The sequence below is a fragment of the Heloderma suspectum genome, chromosome 7 (genome assembly GCF_057233095.1).
Source record: "Heloderma suspectum isolate Gila_16-S chromosome 7, 16-S_ref, whole genome shotgun sequence".
NCBI lineage: Eukaryota > Metazoa > Chordata > Lepidosauria > Squamata > Helodermatidae > Heloderma > Heloderma suspectum.
In genome coordinates, this window is record NC_139464.1 from 116,995,763 (window position 1) to 117,008,879 (window position 13,117).

At 43.7% G+C, this 13,117-nt stretch overlaps 1 protein-coding gene across 1 annotated transcript in view; it reads left to right on the forward strand.

The window, feature by feature from the left end:
• SEMA3A (semaphorin 3A) overlaps nt 1–13,117 on the forward strand; it is a 314,016-nt gene that overhangs the window by 255,815 nt on the left and 45,084 nt on the right. Inside the window, exons 10-11 of the mRNA XM_084811846.1 lie at nt 893–1,037; nt 8,434–8,653. Of these exons, the coding sequence (XP_084667972.1) occupies nt 893–1,037; nt 8,434–8,653 (365 nt within the window). The remainder of the gene's footprint in view (nt 1–892; nt 1,038–8,433; nt 8,654–13,117) is intronic.

A 13,117-nucleotide genomic window follows, 5' to 3' on the forward strand; every position in this document is an offset into this window, starting at 1 on the left:
TCTTCAGTTCAGCCCCCCGGATGCCAGCCTATGCCCCCCCCCCTAGCTTGCCTGACTTGGCATGCACTGAATCAGGCAAGCTTGCAGTTCCCCACTTGTCCATGAGCCGCCATTTCATGCAAAATTGTGGGTAAGCCTTTCACGGAAATAGTCATTTTGCACAAAATGGCGACCATAAACAGTGCAAGTTATGCTATTTAGGCCATTTATCTCTGCAATTTTACATAAATCGCGCCATTTATGGCTGCCATTTTGCACAAAATGGAAATTTCCATAAAAGGGCTACCCATGATTTTGTGTAAAATGGTGGCTGGCAGACAAGCGTGGCACCATGCACAACTCACCAAGCACTTGCAGACTGTCCGGCAGCTTGCCCCACATGCACGCCAGGGTCAGGGAAGTGATAGGAGTCCGGCAAGTGGCATGCGAGGTGGGCACGGGGGAATTTGCCCATCCATACATACAAGTGCCCCCCCATCTCTTTCAGAGGTCCATCACTTGCATAGTTTGTAAACATGCCAGGAAGATGACCCACAGAGGCAGAAGTCTTTATACTTTAACTGGAGTGGTGTGGGAGCAAACACAGAGACAGCAGCACCACACCAGCTAAGTGGGAAGGGGGAACCTCAAGAAGAAAAGATACCTGAAGATCATGGGGAGTGGAAAGGAATGGAAATTAAAACATGATTAATGTGGATTATTTGACTGATGACACATATTCAAAGTATTTGATTTTGAATTTGTTAACCAATTGTAACAAGATTATCAGGTTTTTCCTTTCCAAAAAGCACAAATAAGTTGTGAAAAGCTAGTATTTCTAGAGCTCTCTAATTTAGACGTAATTACTTTTTTTCCCCCTCTTTCTCTACCTATTTACTTTTTCCAATATTAGCAACATCTTCAAAGGATCGGCTGTGTGTATGTATAGCATGACTGATGTGAGGCGGGTGTTCCTTGGTCCATATGCTCATAGAGATGGTCCCAACTATCAGTGGGTTCCTTACCAAGGGAGAGTGCCATACCCACGGCCAGGAACCGTAAGTACACCACTCACTGGACAGTCAGATGATGCCCAAGAAGGACTGGCTGGCATTTACTGGGGGCATACTGTAGTCCTCTCTGTAGACATAATCCGTGAGGAGTCACTCAAGATCATTCACATTGATTTCAGCTGCACCAAAAATAGAGAATTATTTATTTATTTATTTATTTATTATTTACAAAATTTATATACTGCTCCACATCAAAAGACTTCGGAGTGGTGAACAGCAAGATAAAAGAATAAAACATCAGGTTGGAAAGAGTTAAAACATTTTTAAAAGACAAGATTTAACTTGTCTATTGAAATAGCAATGCATGCCTTCTACCTGTTAAAACTATATCAGGGAAAACTCTCAACAAATGTATGTATATTAGTATAAATAATGTTCAGAAATGCATTATGTAAGAATTGCTTGCCAAAAATGTGAATATTAGGCAAAGTTGCATACAAACATGCATGTAATAGGAGTAGTGCAGGTAAAATTTAATGTAAACTTCTTGAAAAAGAATTCTCAAAGTTTGGGCTGGACCAAACTTAAGGCGGGGGAAATTCTCAAAGTTTGGGACAAAACAAACTTAAAGACCAGAAAAATTAGAAGCTGAGATAAACCAAAATTGACAGATCAGTCCATCCCTACTTGGCTCCAACAATACTACATGAGCAGATGTTTCCAGACAACGTGCTTTGCAGAGTTCAGCTGAGCCATGAGGAGCTGGTCTGGAGTGTTGCACATGAGCAGCAATGCCAAATTCTCTGCTATTGCAAACACATTCCACTGGGGCCCAGTTCCTTAAGTTTGTTCCTGTCACCTCAGAGCAGTGGGTCCAAGGATCAGGTTCTTTGGCCAGCTGATGGAAGCATTGGAGCCTTCTACACATGGAGCAGAATGAGATGGTAAACTCAAAGGTGACCTAGCGTACTGTACCAATTCAGCCTGCAGGTGGGCAGATGTCATTTTTTAAATGCTTCTCCCATGTAAAAAGTTCTTTGGAATTAAAAAAAAAATGGCACGTTAGGAAGAAAGGTTCTCCTCCAACCCCCTCTCCCTGCTATAAACATTTTTTGCTTATGGGGAGATTCTATTTATTTTAAATGTAGGGGAGCATTAAAAATGTGATTCCCTCTGAAATTGTCCACTTTGTTCTACCATCTCAGGACTCTTATCACCTCATGTGTATTCTAGGCCCAAGTTATCTTCTGTGTAACCCGTTTGAATGATCAATTATGATTACTTCAGGCAATATTGACATTTCCATTTAGTCTATATAGCTGTAACATAAATTAAGGCATATATATTGAAAGACATTGATTATTAACCAGTGGCATGGGCTTGATGTGCCTGATCTTGTCTGATCTTGGAAGCTAAGCAGGGTCAGCCCTGGTTAGTACTTGGATGGGAGACCGCCTGGGAATCAGGCTTCCTGCACTGAGCAGGGGGTTGGACTCGATGGTCTTGTAGGCCCCTTCTATGATTCTATGATCTATGATCCTGGGCAGAAGACATACCTAACTAATATATTAAGAAGCTCAAACTACCCTCAAGCATTCTAAATATGTTCATTGCAATAAATAATCTAAGACTATAATCCTATGCACTTTTACCTGCACACATGAGTGTAAGCACCATTAAACACAGTGGGACTTCGAGGTAAACATGTATACGATTGCACTATAAGGCTACAATCCTATACACTGGCCTTCTCCAATCTGGTGCCCTCCAAATGTTTTGAACCAACTCCCATAAGGCTTAGTTGCCATAGCCAATGGTCAGGAATGCTAGTGGCTGTCATCAAAAACATTTGGAGGACACCAGGTTAGGGAAAACTGCTATTCCTTACTTCCGAATTAGTCCCATTAAACATAGTGGGACTTACCTCTGAGTTAGACATGTAGAGAATTGTACTGCATGTCCATGTGCACATTTCACATGAGACTTCAGTCCCATTAAACTAGAGGGAGGGACTTTCTTTTAAGTCAACATGCATTGCATTGAACTTCACAGAGTGGTCCATACATCCAAATTATTTCAAAGGACCATGGGGTGGGAGGCAGGGAGTGCAGCTGCAACCATCGAAGTGGCTGCTGGCTTCTCAAAGACATGATTGTGTTGAGGAATTGACAGGGTGAACTGCCCATCTCCACCCTTGAAGTGACAAGAGATCTATGCCAGCACTTCCAGCAGAGCAGATGTACAAAGGATACTGATGTGTGAGGCTCGGAATTCCATTCCATTTAAGCCCAATGGGATTTCCATTCTGATAAATGGTGGTAGACTGTAGCGGATTTTTTTTTTTTTCTGATTCCGGAAATATTTTGCACTTTTTTTTCAGGATTCCACGATATGTGCAGTTGGAGGGATCTTGAAATGTGTGCAAATGGTGTCGTAAATTTGTGCGTGTGGGGGGGAATTATTGGCGAACATGAGCAAGTGCATGTGACCGCAGGTCCGTCTGTCTCCTATGTAGCCCCAAAGAGGCATACTCCCCTCTTGTCAATATCCTTGTCAGTTTCAACCTCTCTACACACTATGTCATTTAGCCCAGCGGAGCCATAGTCTGTGCTCATCAAAAAACTTGTCGATGTCATTCTCCACTTCCACACTTCCTGAGCAGGTGCACTTGCACAAGATTACCAATAAAAAATATTTGTAAAAAAATTACGACACCATTTGCGCACATTTCAAGACCCCCCTCTGAAATTTATGCAAATTGCTATCATTAAAAAAAAAATGGAAGGCATGTCCTGGCTCTACTCACTACAGATCAAGTCGATGCCAGCCGGAGGAAATGAAACAACATCTGCAGGCCCAAACTGGAAAAATCCATCCAAAATCATCCCCCAAACAGAATTCTCTTACATCCCTAACAAAGGGAGATGCAGGTCCCAATGCAGAAGCAATCAGAGCACAGGAGGTGCGCCCAGAAAATGTGCAAGATTACCAATACAAATATTTGTAAAAAAAAATACGACACCATTTGCGCACATTTCAAGATCCCCCCCCCTGCCATTTATGCAAATTGCTATCATAAAAAAAATGGAAGGCATGTCCTGGCTCTACTCACTACAGTTCAAGTCGATGCCAGCCGGAGAAAATGAAACAACATCTGCAGGCCCAAACTGGAAAAATCCATCCAAAATCATCCCCCAAACAGAATTCTCTTACATCCCTAACAAAGGGAGATGCAGGTCCCAATGCAGAAGTAATCAGAGCACAGGAGGTGTGCCCAGAAAATGTGCAATTCCCCAAGTGCAGATACAGTCTCAGTGAATGGAGCCTGAGGCTGTAATCTATATATGCACATAGCTAAGAGTGAGTCCCTTTAAACTGAGTGGGGCTTACTTCTGAGCAGACATGTATAGGATTGCACTGTAAGTGATATTCTCACAAATACCTATACCAGGCATATATATTTTGCTAACTTTCTGTCTAAGAGTTTTACTAAGAACTCAATTTGGACTCATCTACTCCTCTTCCAAGCACAAATTTTGTTAATATGATCATACTCCAGTTGTAACATGCACATTGTGAATATCCTTGTACTTGTGTGTCATTTAGACAAGTGGAACATTTTAGATAGGTCTTTTCAATGCACAGCCCAAGAAGCAGTGTTGCACCGAATATGTGACATTTGATTTTCAGTGTTAAAAGGGGCATTTTGCGGGATGCAGGATATTCATGCAGGATCCAAAAATATCCACAACCCCCTTCTTTCCATACTCTTGCCATTTTTTATCTGCTCAGACCCATTGTTCCCCAATCTGCTCTTGCTCGGGAGGGAAAGGGAGAGGTAATGAGTGCCCATCGCCGAGCCAAAGGTTCTGTACTTTGAAATGTGCATCCTGCTGAAAGTAATGCAATGCAGAGAACTAGAGTTAAATGTATTACTTTCAATGGGATGTGCATTTGGATGCTCATTCCAGTGAGAGAGAGCATCTGCATAGTTTCCCTGGGAACATGGACATGTTCCTCCCCACCCCACTCCCCACCCCCGCTGAAGAGAGTTAACACTATGAGCACAGCTTGCACCCTTACACAAAGAGGTGTGGAAAATTGCCAAAGGGGAGCTCATGTGGGGGGAGTTAGCAAAACTGTTTGCAAAACACACCTCCCGTTTTAACTCATCTCTAATTGTAGAGGTTTTGGTAGGCACCAGTTAATGAAGAGAGAAGCGAACAAGGAACCATGGGGGGTTCACTTCGCAGCTTTTGTTTCAAACATTAGGGATATAAACAAGAAATCAATACAGTGTATAAAGGATGAATTCTTTAAATGATTTAGCACTTAGTTTTCCTGAGGGATCACAATGTGCCATTGAAGTATAGAATCTGAGAGAGGGAAATGCCTACAATGTCCTTGGACAGTCTCACGGTATGTTCATTTCTTGTAAATTTGAGGTTTATGGTTGGCTGCTTGAAAACGATCAAGTCAGTCCATTTAAAAAAAAAAAAAATGAGAAAAGATGATTCACACAGTACTCACAAATGTTCTTGTGTATGAACCCCAGCTGCATTAACAATACTTAGCACATCTAAATTACTTTCCTTGTTCAAAGCACTTCACGTTATTCTCCGATTAATCATTATCTAATTAATGCAAGTAATCAGTACTGCGCTCCATCTGGAAAATTAGGACTGCCTTGAGGCTGTGAAATATGGAATTCTTTTAAACACAAAATTGCTATAGGCTACAAAAAGGCTGTTGTCAATTGTTGGTATTATTTAACTGCTAGAATGTGGCATTGATTTAAAAAGAAGAAGAAGAAGGAGAAGGAGAAGGAGAAGGAGAAGGAGAAGGAGAAGGAGAAGAAGGAGAGAACGTCCTGCAGTGTTTCTGGCTTTTAATTGTGTTTGATCTGCAATTATCCAAGGCTTTCATAGAGGAATTTTGTGGCTAGGAATACCACACAATAAAATGATACCCAATATTTAATAACACTGGACTACATAGAACTGACTCACTGCAATGTACAATACCTTCCTGTTCTTTTGAAAGATATTGGTGTGTGCTTTAATTTCCTCTCTGATGAATTGTTAATAAGGCGATGGCAATGGTAATTGATTTTTCTCCCTATTGAGCATCTTGCAAGATTAGGATTATTGTTATAATTACATTTTGGATTTCAAGTGGTGTATACTTTAGGAGTGCCTAAACTATCGAGGAAGTCATTGTAACACTTGAGTGTTTGTGTTCTTAGATCAAAGGTAGTGAGCATAAAATATAGTAATACCACTAATAATAATATTTCACATTGTAAAGCACTTCACATTAGGGAAGTTGGAGAAATCGCAACCAAATGAGTTCCGATTTTGATTAATCCAACCAGTGAATTCTGCAGCAGATCAGGTTTTCCCCTGTCAGGTGGATTCCGCAGACTTGCAGTCCATTTTTCTAACTTTCCTGATTTTGTGCAAATTTTATCATAGAAAAATACTCATTTTTTTAAAATGCTCAAAAATGTACATTTCCCCATAGGCTAAAAGCATGAAAATGCACATGGGGGGGGGGAATTTGCACATTTCTGCATGTGCAAATTTCGTTTGTGCAAATTTTTGGAAACTAAAGAAAATCTGATTTCACCAATGGGCAGACAGAACAAAAGGTGCCTGACAATCCACAAAACACAGAGGGAATGGATTTTACACAATCCGTAAATCCCTACTTCACATACATTTAGGATTGGGGTGAGTAGGTAGCCTGACATGTGAACTTGAATAAGGCAGGCCCAAACCAAGTAAGATAAAACTGCATTTGAGCTTGGCCTGATATGTACCATGTACCTGATACCTCTTTCTCCTCCCTCAAGCAAAGGATTTTTTTATTTTATTTTTTTGGCTTGGGGGAAAGAGAAGAGGGGAAGAGGGGGAAGGGCTGTTTGCAGTGGAGGCTGGTGGCTCCAATTTCCAACCCAACACTCGTAAAAACCCTTGATGTTTATCAGGCGAGCTTTCTAACAGCACAGTTTATTTGGAATGCTCAGTAATCCTTCCTGAAAGGTAGGTAAGTATGATTACGCCTTATATCTTACCTACAGTCAGCTACTGAACATTCACTGAAGTTGAGACTTGAATCAGGGACCTGCTGTCTTGGATATAGTGCAGGATTAGAGGAAAACCTGTAACCCTACCAGAGTCACAAAGAGACAGGGATGCCTGAGGAATTTCAACTTTGGGAATTTCAGTATGAATGGACCTGATCTACACATCCTTGTTTACTGTGTGGAACTTAGTTATGCACAAACATTGTGAATGTTCTGACACAGTTCTCAGCTCAAAACAAAGGATCAAACTATTTAAAAACATGTATTTCAATGCAAACTTTGTGCATATTCATATTATTGCAGATTAATACAGAATTGGAATGGAACAGGCTTATGAGTAAACACATGCCAAAGTGAAATGGACTGAAAAGAGATGGACTCATCTATCCCACATGGAGACGCTGATTATATGAGGGGTTGTCACGGAGTAGGGATGGGGGAGAATTCTGCCATGGACCCCAATGAGGCCGGATTCCAAGAATCCGGCCCCATTGGGGCCAATGGCGGAATGGAGCACTCACCTCCGCCTCCCCACGGAATCCGTCCAGGTTGGATCCATCACTGCCTCAACCCTGTGGAGCCGGCCACCTGCTCCATGTCCCTGGCAAATGTCAATACAGCCAGCAGCCATTGCCGTGCCGTATCAGTGTAAGTCTCCGAATGCAAATGGCGTAGTGGGCGCCATTTACAGCTGCATTTAGGTTAATCTACCAGCTTTACGGCTGCAAATGGCATCCACTATGCCATTTGCATCCCTGTTTTTTGACGTGATAGGTTACGCCAATATTTACGTAGCCTATCGCATGAACAGACTTACAGCAATACGGCATGGCAATGGCTGCCGGCCGTATCGACATTTGCCAGCGAAGCGGAGCTGACGGCTGGTTCCACAAGATCAAGGCAGAGCGGAGATGGCCTGGATGGATTTCGGGGGGGGGGAGGAATGGATTGCCTCCCTCCCCCTGCGGACACCGTCATGGAATGGATGGTGAGTGATCCGCTCACCCCTATCATGGAGGCAACGTTGGATGCAATGAAAATCCCATAAACATGATTCAGACCCCAAACCACCACTTGGCTCTCAGTGCCTAGGTGTAAACTAGGGGTGGGCAAGATGCGGTCTTCCCAATGTTTAGGACTACAACTCCCATCACCCATCACCATTGGCTATGCTGGCTAGGGATGATGGGAATTGTAGGCCAAAGCATCTGGAGGGCCACAAGATGCTCCCTCCTGGTGAAAATGATGCTGAGGAAAGGTCAGGCTGGAAATGTGATAGATTGGGAATGCGGTGATCTACATGGTAGGAGCGGTCCATCTCATGATAATATTGTCTTTTGCCCTCCTCACCAGTGTCCAAGTAAAACATTTGGTGGCTTTGACTCGACCAAGGACCTTCCCGATGAAGTCATCACATTTGCGAGAAGCCACCCAGCTATGTACAACCCTGTATTCCCTATCAACAACCGTCCCATTATGATCAAGACAGATCTGGATTACCAGTTCACGCAAATTGTAGTCGATCGGGTAGATGCAGAGGATGGCCAGTATGATGTCTTGTTCATTGGAACAGGTAAGGTGCTACCAAGCTCCGTCCAAAAGTGAATGGAAACTTGGAGCGGATTCCAAGGTGCAGCCTATTCTGCAGTCCTGCTCTACAGGCAGTATTATTTACTATGCAATTTATTACACACATTTGCGTAATAAATAAATAACCCTGCCAGTGTAGTGACTGTTTTATTGTTGTGCATTGGATATTGTATTGTTGAACCATTATGTTAATTGCTTTGATCATTTTATTGGAAAGAGGTATACAAATGTGTATAAGAACGTAAATGAATAAGCTCATTGAAATGAATGGAGTCATGACAAAGCAGGCCACGGTGGATCGCAACCTTGTTAGGAGGTATATATGTCTGTGTCTTCTAGTGGGCCTCACTGGAATCCTTTCAAGCAAGGCTCAACCCTACTTCAAATGAGTCTGTATCTTAAGACAGCAGTCATATGGCCCCTAGACAGTGTCTGGGGGGCCATAGGATAGTTCGGATTCCTGGATCTGAGGTCAGCGCTCAGGACCCAGATGTTTGAGCTCCCCACCTCTTCCCCCTCCCCCTTGCAGCTGGCACAGAGAGGACTGTGCCAGCTGCCTCTCCAAGCTCACAAAGCTGACCTCAAGAGGAGGGAAAGGGGGTATTTTTAGGGGTGGAAAGGGGAGGGGACCAGGGAGGCTGGCTTAGGATTAATCCGCTGGCCTCCCCAGCCTCCTTCCCTGCCCCTCTGCAGAGCCCCAGCTAGACAGGCAAAAAAGCCTGTCTAGCAAAAATGCAGCGCAGGAAAAGGGCAGAGGCAAATATCGCCTCCGCATTCCTCCCGCTCTGCACAAGAAGCCCGTCATCTTCTGAGTTCAGAGGCTGACGGGCATCCCAATAGGATTGCACCCTAATTCACTGAGGTAGTGACGGGCCCATTTAAGTCATCCCATCAACAGATGGAGGCCTAGTTCTCCTCCCTGAAGTGTAAACCTGTGTCTGCGATGTGCCCCTTCAGAATACAGAGCACGGCTCATATGTTTAAGTATAAGAGCCAGTGTGGTGTAGTAGTGGCGAGAGTGTTGGACTGGGAGTTGGGAGATCCGGGTTCTAGTCCCCACTCAGCCATGGAAGCTCACTGGGTGACTTTGGGCCAGTCACAGACTCTCTCAGCCCAACCCACCTCACAGGGTTGTTGTGAGGATAAAATGGAGGAGGAGGAAGATTATGTACGCCATCTTGGGTTCCTTAAGGAGGAAAAAAGGCAGGATAAAAATGTAATAAATAAATAATAAATAAAGTACTTTCTCATACAAATAAAAAATAAAAATAAAATGCCCTGAACACAGAAAACGAGCATGTCAGAGAAACGGCTAAGCCAAAACCGTTATCCCTGGCATTTGTATATGGAAAGTATTTTTTTGTATGGTGGAGTATTTACTTAGAACTCTCCATCCTGCAGACAAAAGAGGTACAGTCCAGATATGGGCTTACCACCTCAGTACGAACTAGGCTACAGTGCATTCAAGCCAAAAGGATTTTTCATTGAAGCAGACCTTCTAGCTTTTGCATGCTGCTGTTTTGTAGAATGGACTCTCAGTCTTCAAATGTGTAACATTAACTATGAGTGCATTAAAAAAAAAGAAGGGCTGGCTCATAAACATTACACTGGGAACATGGCGGACTCTGTTTATACATACATCTGTATGAAATTTAGCTCTTTCAGCAATAATACTTATCATGCAAACATATTCAAACCATTTAAACAATAGGGCTTCAGTCCTATATTCATTTACATGGGAATAAGCCCCATTGAACTCAATGGGACATACTTCTAAGTAGATATATATGGGAATGCACTGCAAAAGAATACAACCACTAAAGAACTGCTTGCAACATATACACATGGTGGCCAGATGGCTTCTGTAGTTAGTTCCACACCAAACCACACAATGGGGGTGACCCACATGTTTGCGGCAAACATATGTTAGAGCCGCAATGGATTGCTCCCAATTGCTCTGAAGGTTTCTCCCCCCCCCCCCATGGCAAGGACATTATCATGGTTAGTTATTTATTTGATTGTTCAGGTTTGTATCCTGCCTTTCCTCCAAAGAAATGAATGGAGTTGTGACTAGGGATGCTGTAGGAATTCGAGGCAGACTAAAATGAGCTCAGATTTCTAAGAATCCAACCTGCAGAATCCGCTGTGGAGCGCCCCTTCAGGCCACGCGGAGTCTGTGGACTTTCAGATGATTTTTTTACTTTCCCAAAATTTACACATATAAATTCATAGGAAAATACATACATTTCTGTTGAGGAAGCTTTGAATGGAATGGGGGACAATAGGCTAAATGTTATGTACTAAGGTAAATTATGTAAATACTTATATGCATACGTAATTATTTATGTATTGTTCCGCATGATGGGAAAAAAAAATATTTGTTTCCATCTGTGGGTGGACGACAGAATAAAAGGTGCCTGACAATCCTTGAAACACAGATGGAGCAGATTTTACCCAGTCCGTACATTCCTACTTATGACAAAGCAGGCCATGGTGGATCGCAACCTTGTCAGGAAGCATATGTGGTTGTGTCTTCTAGTGGGTGACATAGGACAGGATTGTTAAGGTGACAGGATACGGTTGTTCTGGTTTATCCTCACAACAACCCTGTCAGGTAGGAGGTCAGACGCAAAAGAAGACTGGCCTGCTGCACCTTTGATAATTGTGTAGAAGAGGAAGTTTCAGCGGGTGTAGCTTCTCATGCATCTGGCCACCTTATTGTGACCTAGGTTAGACTAAATGACAGCAACTTTACTAGGGATGTACGAAACATTTACCTGGTTTCGTCCAGGGACATCTGCGGTGGGGGGAAGGCGCTCCATCCCTCCCCCCAAAATCCTTGACGGGGGGGAGGCGATGCATTCCTCCCCCCCGGAATCCTGCCTGGCCGGCTCCGCTCCACTCCTCACCACTCCTCCTCCCCTGCACTGGATAGACAGTCGCCCTTGGGTTCAGAGGTGACTGTCGATCCTGATAGGATTGCTCCCATAGTTGTATATGGTCAATGAGGTCTTCCCTGTTTTCTAATATTTCGTCATTGTACCAGCTGCAAATCTTCAGGTTGTAACAATCAAATCTGAAATGGAGTACATAGAGGTAGGGATGTAAAAAAGGCACTTACCTGGTCCCACAGCTTGCTTCGCGGTGGGGGGGAGGCGCTTCAGTTCTCCCCCCGAAGTTCAGGCCGGGGGGGAGGCGCCCCTCCTCGCCCAGCCAAAATTCAGGCCGAGGAGAAGTGCTCCGTCTCCCCGGCCACGAAATACAAAAGTGAAAAGAAAAAAAAACACCCGTGATAGGCTATGTAACGATTTACGTAGACTATCACGGCTAGATTTCCAAAGTCAGCTGTGATAGGCTACGTAAATTGTTACATAGCCTATCACGGGTGTGTTTTTTTTGCTATTTGCGTTGACCTTATTTTCACCGTAGTCTACGTAAATCTTTATGTAGACTACCCAGGCCCAAATAAGGAACGCAAATGGCGGCGCCCATGGGCGCCGCCATTTGCGTACGCGCTTTTCTTTTTTTCAAAGTCACCCGTGATAGGCTACATAACGATTTACATAGCCTATCACGGCTGACTTTGGAAATCTAGCCGTGATAGGCTATGTAAATCATTACGTAGCCTATCACGTGTTTTTTTTTTTTTACTTTATTTTGTAATGGCGGTGGCGGCAGCCGGTCAGAAGACCGGCTGCTGCCCCCACCCCCGCCCCCGCCAAACCGCCACTGGGACCCGCCGCCAAGAGGGACATTCGCAGGAGGTAAGTCTCATCCCGGGGGAGGGCGAGGTGGTGGTGGAGAATTTCACCGCCAATTTCGGGGGCCGAATGCGTTGGCATTCGGCCTCCCCGAGATTCATGGAGAAATTCTCCGCCATCCCTACAGAGGGGCTTTTCTCACGTGGACACTGAATGTAAACCACAGGCTAGCAGGCACTGGGTTTATGTTTTGTGAACTAGCATCTCTCATCATGTTGCAATACCAAAGGTTTATAAATGGGATTCTCAAGAAAGTGCTTCAGCCAGAAAAAAAAAAAAAGACTTGCTTCTGTAGTGTGTTTTTTCCCCCTTCCTTTCTTTTTATGAAATGGCAACAAACATCTATGATTGCATGAAAATTTGTTCAGTCCATGTTTAATTATCTTAAGGGGAAAGCTGTTTTTAAGTAAGGAAACAATGTGAACCAGCAGCCAAACATTTCAGAACAGAGGCAACAAGTTCTTAGAGTTTTCTGACCTTAAGGCTGCAATCCTATGCATGTTTAGACAGAGAAAAGTCCTACAGCTCCCAACTTTCCCTGGCTGGCTGGGGAATGCTAGGAGTTGCAGGACTTTTCTCTGTCTAAACATGCATAGGATTGCAGCCTTTTAGCATGGGAAAAAATCTGCACAAAGGCTGGGAAACCGCCAATTGGTGGTCAGAGGAAAGGGGGTGGGGCCAGGGGA